Here is a 22,787-nt window from a genome sequence, read left to right as displayed (position 1 = left end):
TTGCAATTAAATATAGCCTTTAAACTAAATTAGGTGCTTATTTTTGTTAACCAGGAGGATATTGTATATCCACATATGTTTATCTGTGGAATTATATAGCTTAACGTACATTTACTCAGATTCTTAATGTTTACATTCTTTATTATGTAGAAAATGGTGAACAATACATCTCTTATTTACTAGATGATGATTCATCTTTTACTTATAATTTGTGTAAAGCTCTATTTGGATGGAAATTAAAATATAATTTAAAAATATTAAAATGACTGCCTCGCACCTTAAGTGGGGGCGGGCCATTTTCCAGCTTGCTGGGGGAAGGGGTATAGTGCTTTACAGGTGGGGGTAAGAGAGAGACACAGAAGCTGCTTCAAACATATAGTGTGTCAGTGTGGCGACGCTGACATCTCCCAGGGACTGGAAGGCCTGTGGAGTTGATAAAGGGTGAGCCCGGCAGGAGACGCCCCCGTTTCCCCGGACCACATGGAGCAGCACCCACCCTCTCTGCCCTTGGAAGTGGCAAAATGCCAGGTTGGGCAGTACCTGCTGTGAGCATTATACAAACCGCTCCTTTCTTGGGTTGCTAGGAAGGAATTTTCCCCTCACCACCAGATTGGCCAAGGTGGAGTCGGGGGGCGGGGAGGAGTTTCATCTTCCTCACAGCAGGTTCAAGAGGGCTTTGTTATGGTGAGCATTCATTATGTAAGTATGGGATTGATGTCCAATGCAGGTACTCCATAGGGAAGGCATACAGTGACCAGATAAATAGCTTGGTAAAGGACTTAAAGGAAGTGTTTGTTGAAAGAGCGGAATGGGGGACAGAGGATGGGGGTGGGGCACCTATGACTGGCACGGCCGGGAGCCAACCCTCCCTTCCTTTATATCCCATCTTAACCCTCATTTGACGGGTGGGGGATGGTAAGGTCCCAGCAATGGCTGGCTGGGGATCAGAATAGAAGAAGGGGATGCTGGCGGAAACCCCCAGGTTGATATTGAAATGATCATGGAGTTACATGCACTGTACCCTTTTATCCACCAGGTAGTCCCAGACATCTAATAATAAAGTTGCAGCCTGATTAAACCATATCCACCTGTCTCCCATCCTTTCAGTGTAGCCGAACAATGCTATTTTTTTAAGTTTTCAATTAAATAAAACTAGCTTAAATGTTCTGAGTATTATTAAGACAAAAAGTTTAACCATACTTGTGTATTTAAAATTAACTCATTTACTAAACAAAGGAAGTATTATCTGTAGTTAGTGAAGGAAATTGATTGTTTCTGGTCACTATGTCCTTCAAGATTTCAGAACTAGAGGACCTCATCCTCTCACATCTAGTTTTTATTAATAGATTCTCATTTTTTTTTCCAAAATCCCAATTGGTTTCTTATAATTGAATTAACTAGACATTGAACTCAACTACTTTGTTAAGATTAAATGAAGAAAATATTCTCTTTATAACTCAGAAGAGGCTATTGCTGTCTAAAGCTGGTTTAGCACTTTAACATGCTCTGGTTCCAGGCACAGCTGGTGACTTCCACCAGTTCAGTGGTTTGACTTTAAAACTTGGTTGTTGCAGCTGTAGCAGTGTTGTTGTAGCTGTGTTGGTCCCAGGATATTAGAGAGACAGGGTCAGTGAGGTACTATATTTTACTGGATCCACTTCCGTTGGTGAAAGAGACAAACTTTCAAGCTACACAGAACTCTTCTTTAGCTCTAGGACAGGTAGGAAATGTGGGAAAACTTGGTGGCAAACATGTACAATTTGATATTCTTTTATTTAATTTAAATTATTTTAATATATTATAAGAAGTTTAGGCCTTAACATGGGTTGTGAATTTCAAAATTAATTTTAAAGTTTTATTTTTTTTAAACTAAACCCATATTTAATTTAAATAAAAAAATCCAGTTTCAACAAAAACATCTAATTTTTTAAAATTTCATTTTTATCCACCCAGCACTAAATTAATATCCCAGAATGCATAGGTTTCAATTTGACTAACACCTGCAGATTCATCAAACATAGCACACAGCCACAGACTCCCTATCAATACAGCATTTATATCCCACTGTTAGTTCTTTACTTTTACTGTTCTTTGCTGGGCAGAGGTCCAGAAAACAAACAAGGACCTTAGTCTCACCATACTAAAACTGTTTGCTCTGTTTTACCTTTAAAACTGTATGCAGCTCACTCACATCTCCAGCATAGAAATTATCAGGGCCGGCTCTGGCTTTTTTGCCGCCCCAGGCAAAAAAGCCTCCCACCGCCCCCCGCCCCGCCCCGGCGGGGAGCGCGGCAGGGGAAGGCGCCGAGCCCGGCCGCGGCCCTGCTCTCCCCCACCGGCCAGAACGCCGGGAGGAGGGTGGCAAGCCCGGCCACGGGCCCACTCTCCCCGACCGGCTGGAGCGCCGGGAGGAGGGTGGAGAGCCCGGCCGCAGCCCCGCTCTCCCCGACCGGCCGGAGCGCCGGGAGGAGGGCATCGAGCCCGGCCGCGGCTCCGCTCCCCCCAGCGGCCGGAGGGCCGGGAGGAGGGCGGAGAGCCCAGCCACGGCCCTGCTCTCCCCGGCTGGCTGGAGCGCCGGGGGGAGGGCGGCGAGCCCGGCCGTGGCTCCGCTCTCCCCGGCGGCCGGAGGGCTGGGGGGAGGGCAGCGAGCCCAGCCGGGGCCCCGCTCTCCCTGACCAGCCGGAGTGCCGGGGGAGGGCGGCTCCGCTCTCTCCAGCCGGCCGGAGTGCCGGGGGAGGGCGGCAAGCCCGGCCGCGGCCACACTCTCCCCGGCTGGCCGGAGTGCCGGGGGAGGGCAGCGAACCCGGCCGCGGCCCCGCTCTCCCCGGGTGAGCGCCGCCCCCCTCCAGATGCCGCCCTGAGCACGTGCTTGGAGGGCTGGTGCCTGGAGCCGGCCCTGGAAATTATGGTGTCTCTATTCCCTTCTAGACTGCCGGGTTTCTGCAAAGGGATTCTCTAATATCTCCACAAATAGCATCTCTGTGCAGCAATTAGGGAATTAAATCATAGCAGCTGTGAAAATCAGAACCATTTTAATTAGATGTGTAAACATCAATTTAGGTGCTTAACATTAGGCATTCACATTTGAAAAATGTGGCTGCAGGGATTAATTGTGCCATTTAGGCACAGACCAACTGAAGGAGTAGTTCAGAGCAAAACCACCCTGGGAGAAGTTCAGGGAGGGATTCTACCTCTAGGAGACACAATTCTTCCTTGATTTTCCCTACACCTGGGGAGGGCACACCCACAGCTACACCCCTTCAAGCTCGTTCTCTCACCTGTGCCAATCCACAGCAGGTCATTGCAAAGGGCTGTGCCACTTTCTCCCTAACCATTTAGGGTAATGTGTGCCCCTGGGAAAACAGGGAGCAATCCCTGTGCTCCTCTGGTCACAGAGACTATGGTGTCTGGCTCCTATGCAGACTGTGAAAAGTAAGGAAATTCATTATGCCTTCCTCTATTGTTCACATGCTTAAGGGCCAAACACATTCTAGCATTAAGAAACATTCAGGGTGGAGATAAAATCCAAGTCAAATTAGTATTTCCACAGAGGTTAAAAGCTTATTCTTATAAAGGAAGAAAATGCTCACTCAATTCATCTCTGTTTCTGGAAAGTCAAAGAAGGCATCACACAGAACTGCAAAATATAAGATGCCTCCTACCATCAGAGAAGAGTTAATATGGCCAGCTGATACTGACTTTTATAGGGAAATGCCTGGGGATGCTGCTGCAAAGAAACTGAATTATATTCAACTTTTAAAGCACACAGTAAGCAGAAGAACTGGTGACAGATCCACAGATTTCAACCTTCAGTTGATCAATCAACTACAAAAGAGTGTAAACTTGGCAGTTCATTTGGATTAATCAGCATTTATGTCCAGTTGAGATATTATTTAGTGGGTGATGTGATTTAGGCAAGTTATATTAAGGGAAATTATATTTGTAAAGAACAACTGCTAGTGAACATCTTCAGCGAAAAAAATGTATATAAGTGGATAACTTTATGAGCTCTAGCAAATTGTAATGGCACCACAACTGGTCTCACAATTGATAAAGCTGTGGCATTGACAGAGAAACATTGTGAAATGATACGCAGGATACAAAATGTAGATCAAATACCATATGGGATTATTGTTTAGTGCACCAGAAGCTCTGCCTGCTAACAATGTGTGCAGAACTTCACAGTGAGAAAAATTGGTCTTATGGATAAAGTACTAGACCAGGGTCAGGTCTACACTTGGAAAGCTTTGCCAGCATAACTGTACCAGCAAAGTGCTCTTAGAGTGGATACAGCTTATACTACCAAAACTGCACTTGTGCTGGTATAGCTTATTCCAGCTCCCCAACCAAAATAAGCTATGCCGGCAAAAGTACAGTTTTACCAGTATAACAGCCTCTACCCAAAGGGCTTTTTCCAGCATATCTATGTCAGTCACAAATCACATCTCATCATACCCCTGACTAATGTAGCTATGATGACAAAACTTTGTGACTCAGGAGATTTGGGTTAAACCATTGTTCTGCCACAGATTGCCTGTGGCACCTTGGGCACATTTAATCTCTCTGTGCCTCAGTTCCCTATCTGTAAAATGGATATAATAATACTTCCTCTCTACCCCTCTGTCTGTCTTGCCGTACTTAGATTGTAAGGTCTTTGGGGATGGGACTGTCTTTTAGTGTACAGCACCTAGCACAATGAGGCCCTGATATCAATTGGGGTCTCTATTGGTAGTGTAATATAAATCATCATAATGGCAGGAACTTAAAGAGAACAATTAAATTGTATATTTTGTAAAATTAATGCATTTGATTATAATCACTTCAAAGTTTTATACAGATTGCTTGCAGAAATTATCAAGAGGGAAACTGTTGCAAGGGGTGTTAGAATTAAGTGAAGAAATCAACATCTTTTTTCGCAACAAAGTCGTCTAGTTTAATCAAATTCTTTGATCTGTTGTCAAAGCTAGTATAGCTAGAAAAAATATTTCCTCCTCTGAACAAACTTAATGAAAAGCTGTAGTGCAACTGCTTCACTGATTTTTGACTTTGGAAAAAAAATAGCTTGCCAAAACCTGTGGGGGGTGGGGGGGAGAAGAACAACAGACTGGTCATGTTCCCTGTTACTCCTGAAATTCTGAGAGGGAAAAAAAATGCACAGTTTGCATTTAAATAAGCAGTTATAATTGATCGTTTGCCAAAGGTGAATTTAAAATTGACAGAGTACTAAACAAATGACACAAGAAGGTTTTGATTGAAAAGAGAAACCTTTTGCAGTAGATATTGCATGTGATCTCCCCACAGAGCTTGAAAACTAGTTAATTAAATTAATTGATACACTAGCCTCAGAAGGAAGGTCAACACTGTCTCATTGTTTGTATTTTGGAGTTCCCTCAGGATCAGTACGCATCTCTCGCTAATAAGTCCATGATCTACTTCTTTCCACTATCAACCACATATATTTATGAACTACAGTAGGATTCTTCTGAACAGTAACAGCTATTTAACTCTGATTTGGAAATATCTCACAAATGAGCCTCCATTCAACTCTCTTCCACTGGAATATACACTTCAAAAATAAACAGGCAAATATTTCTTTCTGATTTCAAAACAATGGAATAGTTATGCTTTGTAATAGGTACATTGTAAAACATTAAGTTTATTATTTCATTTAGTGTGGTAATATGATTACAATAGTATACACAGCAGGACTAGATAGACTTTTCCTTCCCCATGGTACTTTCTTGGGTGTCTGCCTAAGTATCTCAGGATTCCATATGTGCTACATCATTGTTTCCTGACCTTTTGAGTCCCAAGACACACTTATCATAAGTATAAGCATCGTGTGATCCTTGATATGATGAACTATCTGGGAACTAATCCAATATTACTAGTACACACAAAGTAAGCATGCTTTACAAGTTGAATGCACATATCAAAGGACAAAATTGGTCCATTGATATCTATCTTAAACAAACCAAAGGTTTTAGTCCCTCAGAAACTGTACTTTATGGTGTATTCTATTTATTGTTTTTTCAGTGACTGGTTACTCAGAAAAATTTGGGACAGGAATAAAGAATCTTTATTTTTGGATAGAAACACTGGTAGTATTAGCGCTTTGCTGATATAAGTGCCCAGCTTAAAAAAATAAAAAAAAATTGATAAAGCAAGTAAAACTGGTTAGAGATTAAAACAGTTGCTCTGCTGAATGTTAAATAAAATAATTCATGTTACATGGATGTATGTAAATGTGAGAAGTTTGAATAATTCATGCCACATAAAGAATTTAACCTTAAAACATATGTTATGGTATACACTATATTGTCATTTATCACAATTTTGGGGGTGAGGAGGAGGTTGGGGGGATAGTTTTGTGACATTTGAATGTTTCTAAAGCAATTATTTAGAATTATGGTAAACATTATAACACAAGACAAAATCAGATGGTATTTCTCTCCATAGCAGCATATTCCTAACTGTGAGGCTGGCTTCCCAGGGGAAGCTCAGGTGACCCGAGGGAGAAATTATTATTATTGAATCCGAGCCAACGTGAAGACTGACAAGAAAGGAAAAATAGTAGACTGATCTCCTCCACATGTTTAGAGTTGTCTGAAAACAGCAACATGGAAAAAAGGCACCAATGAAGGCCTTTTTTGCATCTTTCTTCCTTCGTCCAGTTAAATAAGTGTTTTCTGTGTATTAGGCAAGTTTGAGGATTTAGGAGGAAGATTGCTATGACAGTACTTAGAAAACTGTCCTACACAATACACCCTCAAGCTTATTAGCAAAGTCTTGGAAGCGGCATAGGAAGAAGAGGTTATACTAGCCTATGAAGGATTTCTCAGGCTTCTTTAACACGTAAGTCTTTTTTTAAATTAAGCTTCTGTAAGTTTATTTTTGTTACTCTTGAAACGTCTTTTCTTGTATTTGTCTCAGTTTGTTAATGAGATTCACAATTCTCTGTTCTTGTGCCATCTCATTATGACTCCCTTTCCTTTATCTGCAGTCTCAAATTAACTTGACATAGATGTTGTACATATATTTTAAACTAAATGTGAACTATTCCCTCATGCCCATGAGGCATTTGGAAAGTTGATACGTTCTGTTTTCAATGACACTTTAAATTAGGTTATTAAAATTCAACACTTTGCATATTCTGGTGGGGAATATAGGTTTGTCCCTCACAAAAAGGGATATAGGTCAGGACAGGAAAGTTTCTCAATCACCTTCTTCACATTCACTCAGATTTGTGTGCCAAACCTCTGTAAAAATCAGGAAAAACCTCTCAGTTCTTCAACAGAAAAATCACGGGGGCTTAGTGCTAGTGTAAAAGTTAAAAATGCAGCCATCTGTTGTTTGTGTTACATGGATTTTGCAAACTGTCATTTCCATAGAGCATGCCATTTCATCTTCACAGCAATATCACTGAAACACCCACTGAGGTAAAATTGCAAATATTTTGAACATACCATATGAAAAGTTATTTTCCTAATTAATATTTGACAAAGACACTATGAGCACTTGTCTGTAGGTTATTTTTGAATTGTCATCTGAACAAACCCTTTCAAAATTTGTTGCTATATAAAAATAAGTAACCTAAAATATGCATCACTTAAGACATGGGGAAAAGAGAGATGAGAAAAGTGAACTACTGTACTTTTTGTTCACTGTCAGAGTTTATCTAGTGTGAAATAGTCACAATTATTACTTAAGTTTCTATAGCATCTTTCATCCAGAAGGATCACAAAGTTCTTTTTAAATGATCTATTTAGAAATTACTTCACTTAGAATGGAAATGGATCCTTCTCTCGTTGAACTATGGCAACTCTTCAGGGAATTCAGTCCTGCCAGATGCTGATCCCTCAACTCCCGTTGAAGTAGAAGTTGAGACAATGGGAGTTAAGGGCACTTAGCACCACTCTGGTTTGGACTAGGACACCATGATCTATTGCCATTCCTTTCTATCATCCTTGTGGGTCTCTAATTTTAAGTACTGCCAGTACCTGTGGGGGTGGGGGTGGAAGAATATTTTCATTAATAAAGATGTGACACCATTTTGTTACCCTCAATAGTATTGTCTGTTTTCTTGATAAAAGTTATCAAATAATGGAAGGGGACTTTGAAGTTGTACATAGAAATGGCTATACTTTCATTTATTTATTTTTCTATTACAACCATAAAATACCAAAACACTTTTCTTTGAGAGAAATGTTTCATTCTGCTGTGCTGAACCCCAAATAGTCATTATTGGGCCACCATGGAACTTATCACTGAAAAAAACAGTAGCAAAGCAGAATCTAATAGCAAAAACAAATATTATTTCCCAAGGAAAATTAACACATAGGGTCAGGCATGTCTGGGGTGCACTGAGCTGTCACATGGAACTGGCTTCATAGTTGTTATGAAGGGCCCTATCAAACTTCTGCTGCTGACAATGAGAATTTTTCCACTGACTTTAATGGGAAGTGGATTGAACCCTAAGAAGGCAACCATTTGGAGAAAGCTTTCTGTTTTACTGCAGCCACTTTTTGGCCGTTAATGCTGTGCAGAGTAAAAAGTGAATTTATGAAATAAATAGAGAGCAAAGTTTAATCTATGTATCTATAGTTATATAAATATTAAAGTAGGTAGATAGATAAAAATAAGTTGCATTATAGCCACTGACACACAAACTCCACAACATCCTGTGTCTTGGCCTCCAGTAAAATAAGTTCGGTGGTCTCAATCTCAGTCCCTTGTGATCAGGAGTCCATCACAAAACCATCACCTTTAATTTAACACAATTGACAGTTTCTGCTCAAGAGAGGCAGAAGAATGAGTTGCCATGGTGACTGAACTACTGCTCCTCTCCAGAGAGGATGATTCAGACTGCACAGGCTGAACAATATGGAGAGCTCTCACTGCCACTGGCTGCCCATTGTCCATGTACCATGATGATCACACAGAAGACATTGTTTTCAGGGTTAGCAATTTAATCAACTTGAACAAACAGAAAATAACTAACTAACTAAAAAGAAACACAATATATGTGCTCATTGTTAAAAGCATACAAGTGTGCATTATATTGGATTGAGGGGGGGGGGGAAGGTTTCCTATTGATTTAATTTATACTATTGCCACCTTGGCTTAGTGCTTTCCTAACGGGGTGAACACTGTGCTTCACCTATTTGCTGAAATTCACCAGGACTCTAGGAGACCATATGGATTGCCAGATGGTCTGCTACAATGTAATGCCATTTATTCTAAGTATGAAGTAAGTGATAAACATAATTAACATTCTCTTAGCTCCTTACTGGATGCCTTTTATTAGTTTCATTTTTTCCCCCAAACATTGAAAGGTAAGTTAATATCTTGTTACTGAGACACAGATGCCATCTAATTACTGCAAGAGGCTGCAGCCTCTAAAGCAAAGAACCTCTGAATAGATTCTAACTTACTCAATGACCCCACTGAGATGATTAGTAGGTTGAATGCTAAGCCATAATGAGTATGTCAGATCTTAAGATTTTTTTCAGGTTGCCTCAATTAGCAGTATGATGAACAAAGTGTACCAGTAACATTTTAGATATACCTATTGCACTTCATAGTAAACAATGCAGCTTGTACCTCCTGTTTATTTCAGATTACAATACATCAAATGCTAGAATGCAAACATAGCCCTATCCAGAGAGGAAAAACAATAGAATGATTTCCTTCTCAAATGTTTTTCTTAGGGCTTGCCTATTTCATAATCTGCCAGTGATTGTCTAAATGGCTTATTTTTTAGGAAACAGTTATACAGCAGGTGTGGCTTCAAAGAAAGTTTATGTTGGGCAGGGTTGCCCACTGTTAGTATTGTAATAAGACATCGAAATAACTTTACACAGTTTTCTTGTACTGATGTTATTTACATTGACTGAGGTATACATTGGTTAGTCTAGATTGAATGGGAAATTAGCAGGTTGTTGGCCACTGGATTTAAAGAAATACTAAATAAAAAAATAGGTAGTATCATAAACAAACTCTTTCTGTTTTGTGGTCTCCTAAAATGAGCTCTCCCATTGTTGAATGCTATATTATTAGCATTTGTACTACTAATAATTAAGGGCCAAATTGAGAGATTATATGGATGGTTGTGCAAATTAAACATTAATCCCAGGCAACAAAACACTTAGTTAAGGTTGCAGGACAAATCTGCCTTTACAAAACTTTGCAGTGATTAGAGGGGCATGTTACAAACAGTAAGACAGACTCCATGCCCTCAGCAGGCCCTGCACAGAAGACACAGCTAAGAGGAAAGGGAAAAAAGGGAAGCAAAAATGGCTTTAAGACACTTTTGCGCCTCCGAGATTCTGCATAGAGCAGGGGCTAATACAGGAACCTCCAACACTGCCCAGAATAGGCATGGTACAAAGGATTATACTCCATCTCCTGTCCAAGCACTGCCGCTGAACATCCCAGGACAGAGGCTCTGAGATCTACATCTGTAAGGAAAAGGACTAGGAGCTTACTTTGTTAAGAATGAAAGTGTATGTCTCCAGCAACCACTTTTTAAGTGTATAGGGCCTGATATTACCATATTGTATTACTATTCAGGTGTCACTTCTGAGAAATATGTGGGTGCTCTTTAATAATTATGAATACTATATCTTAATCTGCCACTGGCCTGTTTTCAGGACAAATATATTTTGACTAAGTGTTTCCCCATGAGAACCATCTGGAACATTCCAGACACGAAGGAGGAGATGTCTTATGATAGTCACCTATCAGCTTCCACTGTCATTAAATGACAATGCCAGAATTACTGGCCCTGATAACCCTGAGCTAATCCCCTGGACAGCCTACAGCACTAGTTTGATTTGGGTGGGGGGGCAAGCCCACTAACACTTAAAGAAGCCTCCAAAAGAGTGAAGAAACCAGGCAGGGTTTTAAAACACACTCTCCAGGGTGTGGAGAGAGATACTCAGACAAAGCAACCAGCAGGGGTGCCTGAAGAAGCAAAGCTTGCCTTGGTTGCCATTATGGGATGGTAGTACTTTAGGTAAGATAGACATGTGTGCAAGTTTTATTTTTAGTCCTTTTTTCCTAATGTGTAATTACCTTTTCTAACCTTAAATACGGTTATTTGTTTTGTTTTCAAGAACATGGTGTCTTGGAATACTTATTCACTGGGCATTCCATTCGCTAAGGGAGGAAATGCTGGTGCCTGAAACCCAGTAGGACTTGCAGGATGATAAGCAGCTGGTATACATGGGGAGAACTCTGGATCTTAGTTTAAGAGTGGAATAATCATGAGATTCCATGCAAACGGGTAAGGGCAAGAGTTTTAACACTTCAGGGAAAGTGCCCTCAGAGAGACCACAGGGGGGACAGAGGGGCAGCTAGTCTCATAAACGTGATATTAATATTATCAGAATTTTCTAAATTTAAGTTCAATCAACTAATATTTGGTACTGGGAACTCTTTGAGGCCCTGAGCATCACTGGCAGATGAGAGCACTCAGCACCCCATTGTGTGCTCAGCACCTTGCAAAGCCCTACATTTGAACCAGATGAACCAATGTATCGGGTAGACTAAATTTTATTGCCCTCCTTTATATGTATGGTTTTTAGTGTGATTGATTGATTTTTGGAGGGTTTTTTGGCTACAAAGTGACAAAGTTGGAAGTCTTTTTGAAGAACCTTTTGTCTGATTACAGACAAATATAGCAGAACAACTTTACCTTGGTTCCAGATCTAACCCTGACTGATATTACTTTTTAGATTTAAGAAAGGATCAGGGGCTGATGAAATAATAGGAAACATAGATGCAACCTTAACTATGGAGTAGCTACAGCTATGCCATGATAAGTCAGGGTATGGTGAGCGAGTGTGCAAGCAGGCAACAGGAATTAACTTTACATTATTTAAGACTACACAAAACCCTAAAGAGCTATACCATTTGTTAGTTTCTCAAATGCCTTACCTCCTGCATACATAACAGCCAACATAATCGATGATATCCAAGCTATTTCACTATATGATGTGTGGAAGATCTCCTGAATTTCCTTGAAGAACACTGTGATGGCTTTTGGGAATGCATAGGAAAATCCAATGGAGATAAAAGCCCCAAAGACCACAACCCAGCCCCATCCTCCATCTGGGGGTGCGTACTGTGGTGCTGTTGTTGCCGGCGGCATTGTCAGGCTTTGTCTGTTTTCAAGCTAGGCTGTAAATGAAAAGTAGAAACAGTGTTTCAAATAGCATCCTTTTTGCTTTAGCACACTGAATTTAACAAATACATATTATTGATAATAATAACGGATTATAAATCATAATCACAATAGAAAACAATCTCCCAAATTATACCAGAAGGCGTGGTATGATATAGCATGAATATTTGCCTTTAAAACCATGTCTACCCTAGAGGGAGAGGGGGAATTAATTGGCAATAGTTATTCAGAGAATTGCATTAAATACCTTGTAACTGTTACAGATCATTGATCCCAATCACTGAAGTTATATTTAGCAATTAATCACTTATAAAAAAGTGACATTTTGGGCCAGATTCTCAGCTGGTGGGAACTGACATAGCTCCAGTGTCTTAAAGATTTGTCCTTTTAATTCAAACACAGGTGTCAAAATATAAAGTAAAGCTTGATTTCACCCTTATAGTAAATGATGGTAAAAAGTTGCAATCCACTGTTACAATAACATCTGCTCAAAGTTTACAAGTCTTTGGGAAATAATACAAAGTAACAAATTGCCCAAAAAATGCTTTTGAAATCTTTCACTTTTACTATATGAAAATGTTTTTTTTTTAAAGTTTCAAATCAGATTTAAATTCTCTATGTATCCATCATAAGAGTTTAAAAAAAGTTATGATTCTGTGATGTATTTATTTTTGAATTTTTTAACCAGCTTTGTTGTCATACTTTGATGTACGCAGTAACTTATAAGAATACAGTTCTTCTTTCAGCTGCACATTACAGAACTTGACTTTAATACTTTGCTTTTCTTACATACACAGAATTCCTACTGATGTCAGAAGGAGTTCTGAACATGTATACGTGGCAGATTTTTAAAGTCAATAACTGCCGTGAGGATATGAGAGCAGAGTTTTTTACCAAGAGAATAAAATGTCTCATAAACTTTTAACAGCTAATAATTTTCTATTGTAGAAAGCTTCAGGAGTCAAATCTTACAGATATAGCACTTCATGTTCCTCTTATGGGAGGGATAACAAGTACAACCAGCAAACACTATGGAGCCCTATGGAGAATTAATGGGCAAATCAAATCAACCTCCATTAAACTCTATCTAATTAAGGTTTATACTTTGCTCATCTAGTATCTGAACACCAAGACCATCCACATCCTGCTTAGAAATCAACTGGTGTCAGTGGAGAACATGTTGGATGGAATGTCTGCTTCCTAGTCCTGCTATCCTCCCAGCATGGTATCTCCCGACCCGAAAAACATGGAGCACCAGTCATTCAGTGTTTACTTCTATGCTTTTCCAGAACATGTAGAGAACATGCAATAAAGCTTCCACTCTCCACTTCTGTTCCTTTTGGGGCATTTCATCTCTGTTTTAAGCTCAGGTGATCACCTCTATGCCATCAACCAAAGTTACAGACCCAGAATTATGTGTAGATTTCCATTATGCACACTTTTGCCAGTGGATCTCCATGTGATTTTTTTCCATGCCACTTAAAGAATGCTCAGATTTCTCATAGCAAATTGTATCAGTGGTGGCAGTGATATGATTACCTTTAGTAAAATGTAAAAAATGAACTGTGTTATCTTAAATTAATCTCTCTGGAGTGTGCTTTGAGCACACTCATAGTAAAGTGCATCTTGCAAGGCATACAATATATGTTAGAAAACAAGCATAGGGTTGTCTTTAAGATTATCTATTACCAGCCTAGCCCATACATAAAGTCACTGCTCTCCAAGATGATTGTAATAACAGACCTCTATGGGTTAAATCAAACAAAAATACATTTGGCTCCTATGCAAAGTTGGAAACGCCCAAATAATTTGGCTTTTGCATCACATCAGACATGCCTAGTTTTGTCAGGAATAGGTATCTGTTGCATACATACAGCACATATATATATAGTACAAGACCTTGGACCTTATTCTGATCTCGCTTATCCTGTTTTACTTTCAAGTGACTCCATTGAGTAATACTGGGGTGAGAGGAGAATCGGGTCCTTTATTTGAAAGAAATAAAGAATCTGGACAATGGGGACAAAGAGCTTTTTCTGACTGCATAGATTGCTAGCTGATGTTTAACTTCAGCAAAGCACTTAAGTCCATGATTAAGTGCCTTTCTGAATCAGGGTCTGAAATGCTAAAACTAAAAAAAAACATTTCCCCTGGCCATCCAAAAGACATGCTGATTTATTAATCCCACTTCTAAGCATTCAGAAAACAAACTCAATTTAGCATGAAATACACTACTTCACTCCTATAGGTAGACCAACTGAGGGTACGACAGGGTAATTGCAGTGATTCCTACCTGCCACTGATCACAATTTCCTTGCTCTGCTGACAAAGTTTTTGGACAGATCCTACAAATACACATTTAAAAAATTCAGACATTAATCTATTTTCCTATATTTCATCAGTTTGAACTGAAGATATTTCAGATTCATGTATCAACATTTTATCCCCATTAAAAATTATACCAATGCAGTCTATACAACATCAACTTGTAAGTCAATAATGTAACATAGTTTAAAGTGATAAACTGAGTAAGTCCTCCATTTTATATATATAAATACATACCTGTTTAAAAATCACTACCATCACATCACTGAGAAAAAGTTGACCAAATATAGTTTTTGAACCCTACAAAAACATAACCCCCCAGGAAATTCACCCATTGCATAGGCTTTTCCACCAGGTGCTGGGCTGGCTCTGCCTGTTCTTTGCCCCCATGGGCCAGGACCCGATTGTGCTAAGCACAGTTATCTAGATTTCACTTTGCTTACTGGAATCTAATTTCTGGCCACTTAGAAAATCAACTGGGTGAATGTTCAGTCCATCTCTGTGGATGGTTCAATGTCAAAGGTTAGTGTCAGTGAATGCCACTGAAAGAAAGAAAGAAAGAAAGAAAGAAAGAAACGAGGTCAGACGAAGACCAATAACTAGAGATAAATAATGAATCTTGATATCATGCACTGCAGCTTTTGGTCAGCCAGCACCAACATGTTCAGATTGTTCTTCTCCCAGTACTTTATTAATATTCTGCAGTTGCCCACTGCCAAAATGAACCATCAACAGCTTGTCAAGAAATATTCTGAAAAGGTTTGTCTTTCTCATGTTTACAGAGACTCTGCTTTTATGGTGAGTTGCAGTTTTGCTTTCGTGTATATCTAACAGTAAATGTTTTTAGGTTTGGGAGGTTTTTTTAAACCAAAGTAGGCTTGCAACTTCTTTGTGCTTGATTAGGTAGCCATTCATTTGTGGTGGAAAGAACTTGGGACATGAAAAATGTGCCCTTAATTAAGATACAATAACCATTAATACTTGGCATGTGTCCAGTACATTCAAAACCTGTAGGAGGAGCCAAGGATAACAAAGGGCTTTGCAAAAATGTGTGCATTATGCTTCACAATACCTCGTGAAGCCATTAAACATTATTATCCCTTTTACAGATGGGGAAACTAATGTACAGAGAGGTTAAACAACTTGCCCAAGTCTCACAATAAATCAGTGGCAGAGTAGGGATAAGGCTCAGTGTCTAAGTGAAGTATGTGGTAAGGGTACGGTTTTCATAAGCACCTAGATAATTTAGGAGCCCAAATCCCATTGATTTGTACAGGTGTCTGCCGACCAGGGCCGGCTCCAGCGCAGCAAGCAGGTGCTTGGGGTGGCCAACGGAGATGGGCGGCACGTCTGGCTCTTCGGCGGCAATTCGGTAGCGGTAGAGCTGCCGCTGAAGTGCTGCTGATCGCGGCTTCTTTTTTTTTTTTTTTTTTTTTTCCCCCCGCCGCTTGGGGCAGCAAAAACGCTGGAGCCAGCCCTGCTGCCGGGATGGATTAAATTGTAGAATCGCGGCCCAAGTCAAAAAGAAATTTGAGGTTTAGTGATTTGAATAATCTATATGTTATACCTTAATCCCAAACTCATTCATCACTAGGCATGTCTACTAAATTTAAAATCAGTGGTTTGCTGGTCACACCAGTTCAGAAGAATTGACTATACAGGAATTACACTTTCTGCAATACAGAGGAAAATTGTCTTGTTTAAACACTGCAGAAATTACAGTTTTCTAATATTTTTATAAATATGTTATGTTATTTACTGGGCTTTGGATAATTTCTTATGGCAGGAGTCACCAGGTGGCATGGTCAGGCATACTTGTACATGTTCTTTTTATTACCCTGTGAACACTGTTCAGTCTTTGAAGAAATGTTATATTCTTGTTAGTTTTGTGATGAAGGTTCTTTTAAGGGAGAAATTTGTGCTCTGTCTTAATCTTTACAAATACAGCCAATTCTAGGGGCAGAGTTACTTACTGGGCATTGCAGTGTGTTTTGGCAAAGATTCCTTAAAGAAGATAATTGTTTGTGTAACCCACACACCTTCTGGGAGTAGTGTTCTGTCCCATCTAGTGGCACCGAGACCACTTAGAGAAAGAGAGATAAAATTAGTCTGCTCTACAGCTTTAGCTAGCAGCCAGTTGGCTTCTCGCTCATGCAGGAACAGCTCATGCAGGTTCAGTCCTGCCCAACAGCTGGGGTCTGTCAGCATTACAAGTGGCAGCTATTCTGGGATTTAAACTGGGAAGTTTCTGAAGCTCAGGACATGCTTCCTCAGCTAGGGGAAGTATGTAACCCACAAACAGGGGTGAGAGTGGACCAGTACAGCATACTAGTAAGAAGCTGGTACTAGCCTGTACACAGCTGACGTTAAGTGCTGCCATGGCAAAGAACCCTCCTTAAAGCACTGCTGCAGCAGTACTTTAACATCACTGCCCCTTTTGCCCCTCCCCCTCCCCGGTCGGCGGCCCTGCTGATAGGGACCCTACTGGCAGGGTTACTGATGGGGGAGAGGGGGGCAAAAGGGGCAGCTGCCCTAGGGTCGGCAATTTAAATTGCCGCCGGAGCCCCGGATGGAGCGGGCCAGGCAGTGCAGATGGGCTGGCTGGGGGAGGCTGACCCCTAGCCCCGCCCCTTCTGCCTGAGGCCCCGCCCTTCTGCCCAAGGCCCAGAGCTGGGCCCCCGTACCAGTAAGTGTTTAATATTACTTTCATCTCTGCCCACACACCTCCTGGGTGTGGTGTTCTGTCCCATCTAGTGGCACCGAGACCACTTAGAGAGATAAAATGAGTCTTCTCTATAGCTAGTTGGCTTCTCGCTCATGTACTAGAGGCTCCTGCACTAAGCTCCAGAAGTCCCAGTGTCGATCCTGCTGCCGACGACCAGGGTCTGTTGGCATTACACTTGCATGCAGTTTGACCACTTCTTTGTAAGGACTAAGGTATATAATGTAAATAAAAGAGATTACACTTACACAAAAAAATACCCAGACTTTGCTTAAATGATTTTCCCTCCAATGGGAAACGAATTTGCAAGGTACCAATTTATGGCTGACTGTATTATGCCCATCTGTGTTTTCTAATAGTTTTCTTCTTTCCAATGGGTAATAGCACGACATATCGTAAGGATGAAGTGTTCTACTAAAGGTGCTTTAAATATAGAAATATACTTTGTTGAAAAAGAGCAAGGAAGGAATATAAAAAGAGAATGACTGTACACATATTAATTAAACAGGCACCCATCCCACACTGTGGACACCTATAGGCAATTTGTTTTATGCAATAAAGATGGTAATAGACTGCTCGCTCCAGTGCAATAACTATACAAATATGCCCCAACAGGCTTTGTAGTTAAATAAGACCCCCCCCATCCACTCAAAACAGATATAATAATACAGCTTTTCTGCTCTGCAGCCCACCCCCTCCACAACTGAGTGCAAGAAAGATGAGCTATGTCTCATGCCTAGAGTGTTAACAAAGTCAAGCTCTAGCAGACCAATGTGGGGGGGGGGGACAAGTTTCAAGGCCAAAAAAACTTCTGCTTAAAGAGCTTGTCTGTTTGATGCTGGGATGTGCTGATGCTGAGTCCCAGCACACACTGAATGTAAGGGAAGAACCTAGTTTAGTAAGTTAAACAATGATAATTTCAGATGTAAATCTTCATGTCACTGGGAATATTGGATGAATGCACTTAGGGTGAAATTCACCCATGTTCAGGCGACCAGCACAAGGCCTAGGTATCACTTAAATCCTATGCCCATTTAAGACTTCAAAATAGGATTTATGTGAGTTAAGTGATGCTTAGGTATTACACTTGCCTTATGCACATGGGTGAACCCAGAGAGCATGATTCAAATGCCACTTACATCAGTGTAAGGCCCCAGTTCAGCAAAGCACTTACTCACATATTTAACTTTAAGCATGTGCTTTAGTCCATCCTGTGATGTGTCATTCCATATACTTTATGAAAATATGCTTACGATATGAATATGACAAAAGTGAGATATACATTATGAAAGGTGGCTCATGTGAGATATCATTGGAAAGGTTATGATTTACTGAATGTGATTATCCAATTTGTATACCTGTATCATTTCTGTATCTGAAGTTAGGAATATTGACTATGTATCTGTATTTCAACTATGTTACTTTGGGTGACATCCACAACTAACACTTCAGGTACAACAATGGAAAAGCCAGACAGAGCAAATGGCCCATCAACGAGGACAATAGACTGTGAAAAGCTTGGCCTTCCTGTGGACATTCCATACTGCCACTGACTCATGGTCATTGTGATCCTACAGAGTCAGGTCGTCTTGTCATCTGATACTAAAACATTATCTGGGACTTCTTGTAACTTTCCACTGTAAGGGAAGGGGGTTCAAGTTCAGGAAACAAAGGATTCCCGCCTCATGTAAATCCTATTTAAGGGTGGGGAGGAAGGCAAACAGGACTCCTCTTCATGGCTGTCTGCCCAAGAAGAAAGTCTGCAAAAGCCACCTGAAGGGAAGGCAAGGGGGGAGTCCAGTCTAAGACAGGGGTCCAGTCTGAAAAGGAATATAACTGGAACTCTGAACCACAGAAACTTTGCAACTTGCCTGCAACAATATCTAGGGTGAGAAATACTATTTGTAACCAATTTCTTTAGTGAAACTAGCTTAGTTTGCGTGTTTGATTTCATTTACTTAGTAATCTGCTTTGTTCCTTTTACCACTTAAAATCTGCCTTTTATAGTTAATAAAATTTGTTTTGTTTATTATTAAACCCAGTTTCCGTAATTTCTAACTGGGGGTGGGGACAAGAAGTGTGCACACCTCTCTCCGCATTGAGGGAGGGGACAAATTTTGTAATATATCTTTGGGTCTGCACTCAAAAGGAGGTGGACATCTGAGTGCTGGAGCAAGTCCATTAAACTGAGTCTTTCCAGAGCTAATCTGCAGCTGGGTGTGGCACTGCCTGTATGTGTGTTAGAGGAGGCTTCAATAGCCTAGCTCAGCAAGACAGGTAAAAGGGGGATTATGATGGCAGAACAGGTAGACTCAGTGGTATCTCAGCACATCAGGTGGCTTCCCAAGGGGTCCAACCCATCACACATCCCTTTTCAGCAGATCATATAAGCAAGTGCTTATGTGCTTAGCAGGACTGAAGCCAAATCTGAAGCAGCTATATAGAAATCAGTATTGTTACACCAGTGTAAGTAGGGTTGCCAAGTATCTGGTTTTTGATCGGATTACCAGGTTGAAAAGGGACCCTGGCAGTTCTGGTTAGCACTGCTGACCAGGCCATTAGAAGTCCAGTTGGTGGCGCAGAAGGGCTAATGCAGGCTCCCTGCCTGCCCTAGCTCCGTGCGGCTCCTGGAAGCAGTGGCATGTTTCTCTGGCTCCTAGGTGCAGGGGCAGCCAGGGAGGTTCCATGCATGCCCCTGCCTCAAGTGCAGGCTCCGCAGCTCCCATTGGCTGTGAACTGCAGCCAATGGGAGCTGCAGGGGTGGTGCCTGAGAGCGAGAGCACGTGCGGAGCCCCCTGTCTGCCCCTGTGCCCAGGGGCCACAGGAACATACTGGCTGGTTCTGGGAGCCACATGAGGTAAGTGCTTCCTGGAGACCACACTCCGAACCCCCTCTAACACCCCAACACCCTACCCCAGGTCAGAACCTCCTCCCGCACCCAAACTCCCTCCTGGAGCCTGCACACTGTACCCCCTCCCACACCCCAACCCCTTGCTCCAGCCTGAGCCCCTTCCTGCACCCAAACCCCAGACCCACCCCAGAGCCCCCCCCAGCCAGAGCCCTCACTCCTCCCCACAGCCCAACCCCTACCCCAGCCCAGAGCCCTCTCCCACACTCCAAACCCCTTGGCCCAACCCCCAAGCCCAGAGCCCCTTCCTGCACTCCAAATCCCTCATCCCCAGCCCCACACAAGAGCCCGCACCCCCAGCTGGAGCCCTCACCCCCATACACACCCCAACCCCCTGTCCCAGCCCCAAACCCCTCATCCCTGGCACCATCCCAGAGCCCATACCCCTAGCTGAAGCCCTCAGCCCCCTCCTCTGCACCCCAATTCCCTGACCCAGCCTGGAGCCCCCTCCCACACCCTGAAACCCTCATTTCTAGCCCTCCCCCAGGGCCCACACCCCAAACACCTGCCCCAATCTGGTGAAAATGAGCGAGTGAGTGAGAGTTGGGGAGAGTGAGTGGTGGAAGGAGGGGGGGGGGATGGAGTGAGTTGGGGCGGGGCCTCGGAGAAGGGGTGGGATCTTGGGGAAGGGGTGGGGTAAGGGGCAGGGCAAGGGTACTTAGTTTTTGCGATTAGAAAGTTGGCAACCCTGTTTAAGTGAGATCAAATTCTGGCCACAAAACTCAACTTTGTAAGTGACTTTAAGCTTTATTGAAATGTCCATATTTTTTGGGCAGCTACACCACAGTAAGTGACCCAAAGTTTTACCTCAGCTTATACTTGGGGAGATTCTTTAGGTCAGTCTCAGTCTCCTTTTTAGCTGTTTCATGGTTCTGTTAGGACTGATAAAAATAACAATAAGACATCTTCTGGGACATTATATCAGCATATTTTGAAGCTCTGTGACATATCAGCAAAGAGTAGCATTGGAACGACTGTATGAGCATGAGGAGATCTTAGGTTAAATCCTGGCCCCATTGAAGAAAATGGGAGTTTTGGCATTGACTTCATTGTGGCCAGGATTTCACCCCTAATATCAAATTAAATTAAAAAGTGGACACATGGGTCTCTGAACAAAGGAAAACTGAGGAAAAGTAAACCATTGACCAACAATTAAGCAAGAAGGTAAGAAATTCAAGACACATTACTTCACTCAGTCAGTCTAATGGAATAATTTATTTGTCTTTCCTCAACTAATTTAATTATTTTTCCTTGCATTTTGTTTTTACTTTTCTTCACCACACATCCAACAATGAAATGGTGCCACGTTGATTCAGTATTTGTGTTGAAGAGCTATCAGAGACACTTTCAAAAACTGTGTATCACTCATATTCATGGTTAGACAGCTGATTTGTGGTCACACACATTTAGCTGATTCACAAGAAGATATCAGTCTCTCTGTTAGAACATCTCAATGATTTTCAGTCAGTGTAAGACCACTGAAATCTGTAATTGTTGTTTACAATGAATTAGAAAATTCTCAAGTATTAGACATTTCATCAAATAGATCAAATCTGGAAAATCATCTCTTTTGTTAATATACAAATGTAAAAGCTACACCAACCTTATAATATTATATTGCATATCAGGATTGGGGCTGTATTGTGCTAAGTGCAGTACAAACATATATGAAGACATGGTGCTTGCCATGAAGTGTCAGCAATTCCATTTGAATTACCTCAAGAAAGTCATCCTATAGACTATCTGTAACCTTAAACATGCAACACCACAACCAAGTCCAAGTGCATATATCTAAATGAAATGTAACTGGTTAAATTTGAAGAATTAATCAGTTTTGGCAATAAAAGTGATCAAGTCTGGTGCCAGCCCTTTGGTAAAATTAATCCCTCTACTGGTTCTTCTGTTAAATTTAACTATTCCCTCTGAAATCTCTCTAGCCTCTGGAAAAATTCAAACCAGCCAGACTTTCCACAACACTTGCTTTAATAAGAAGAGCGAACTCACAGTTTACCGTTCAAACTGGAGGCTGTGTGCACTGCAAGGATACTGATCCACTTAGTCTATTTTTAACCATTCCTGCCATCCCCTAAATTCTAGCATTAGTCCTGAGCTATTATCTATAATTGTTATTAGCAGCTTGACATCTCAACTGTAAGAGTCTTTAGAACCCATTGTTTGTATCTAACATTTTAACACTTCACAGACCAGTACAGCATCTGTAACGTTGGCCCGTTGCATACAATTATTTTTGTATGCACTTGGATTTGGGAGGAGGAGAGGATGTTTCAATGGCATTTCAACATTATATAATAGGTAGAGCTAAGGTTTCAAAGCAGTGTTAATGGAATTACCTACACAGCTCCGGTACATTTCTTGAAACATTTATTACATGATCTCTTGAAAGAAATAGATGGACTTTGTATGATCAGTAGTAACAGATGATCATTTCAATACCATTCTCCTAATATTAAGGACTGAGAAAAACTATGGATAATAACAAAAACTGCTCTATTCTTTGACCAGGGCCGGCTCCAGGCACCAGCTTCTCAAGCAGGTGCTTGGGGCGGCCGCTCCGGAGTGGGGCGGCAGGTCCAGGTATTCGGCGGCAATTCGGCGGACGGTCCCTCACTCTGCCTGGGAGTGAA

General features: G+C 41.4%; 1 protein-coding gene across 7 annotated transcripts in view; it reads right to left on the bottom strand.

Moving 5' to 3' along the window:
• SLC16A7 (solute carrier family 16 member 7) overlaps positions 1 to 22,787 on the bottom strand; it is a 134,461-nt gene that overhangs the window by 44,389 nt on the left and 67,285 nt on the right. For 5 of the 7 annotated variants that reach the window (XM_005297970.5, XM_042855737.2, XM_042855679.2 and 2 more), the window contains exon 2: positions 11,941 to 12,183. In XM_005297970.5, the coding sequence (XP_005298027.1) occupies positions 11,941 to 12,154 (214 nt within the window). In that variant the 5' untranslated portion in view covers positions 12,155 to 12,183. Of the gene's footprint in view, positions 1 to 11,940; positions 12,184 to 14,480; positions 14,528 to 16,485; positions 16,511 to 22,787 lie in introns of those variants that run through there. The other 2 variants (XM_065557990.1, XM_065558001.1) reach the window with 2 other exon arrangements.

The sequence above is a fragment of the Chrysemys picta genome, chromosome 1 (assembly GCF_011386835.1).
Source record: "Chrysemys picta bellii isolate R12L10 chromosome 1, ASM1138683v2, whole genome shotgun sequence".
Classification (NCBI taxonomy): Eukaryota; Metazoa; Chordata; order Testudines; family Emydidae; genus Chrysemys; species Chrysemys picta.
Note: the sequence above shows the minus strand (reverse complement) of the source record. Positions and strands in the feature narration are given on the sequence as shown.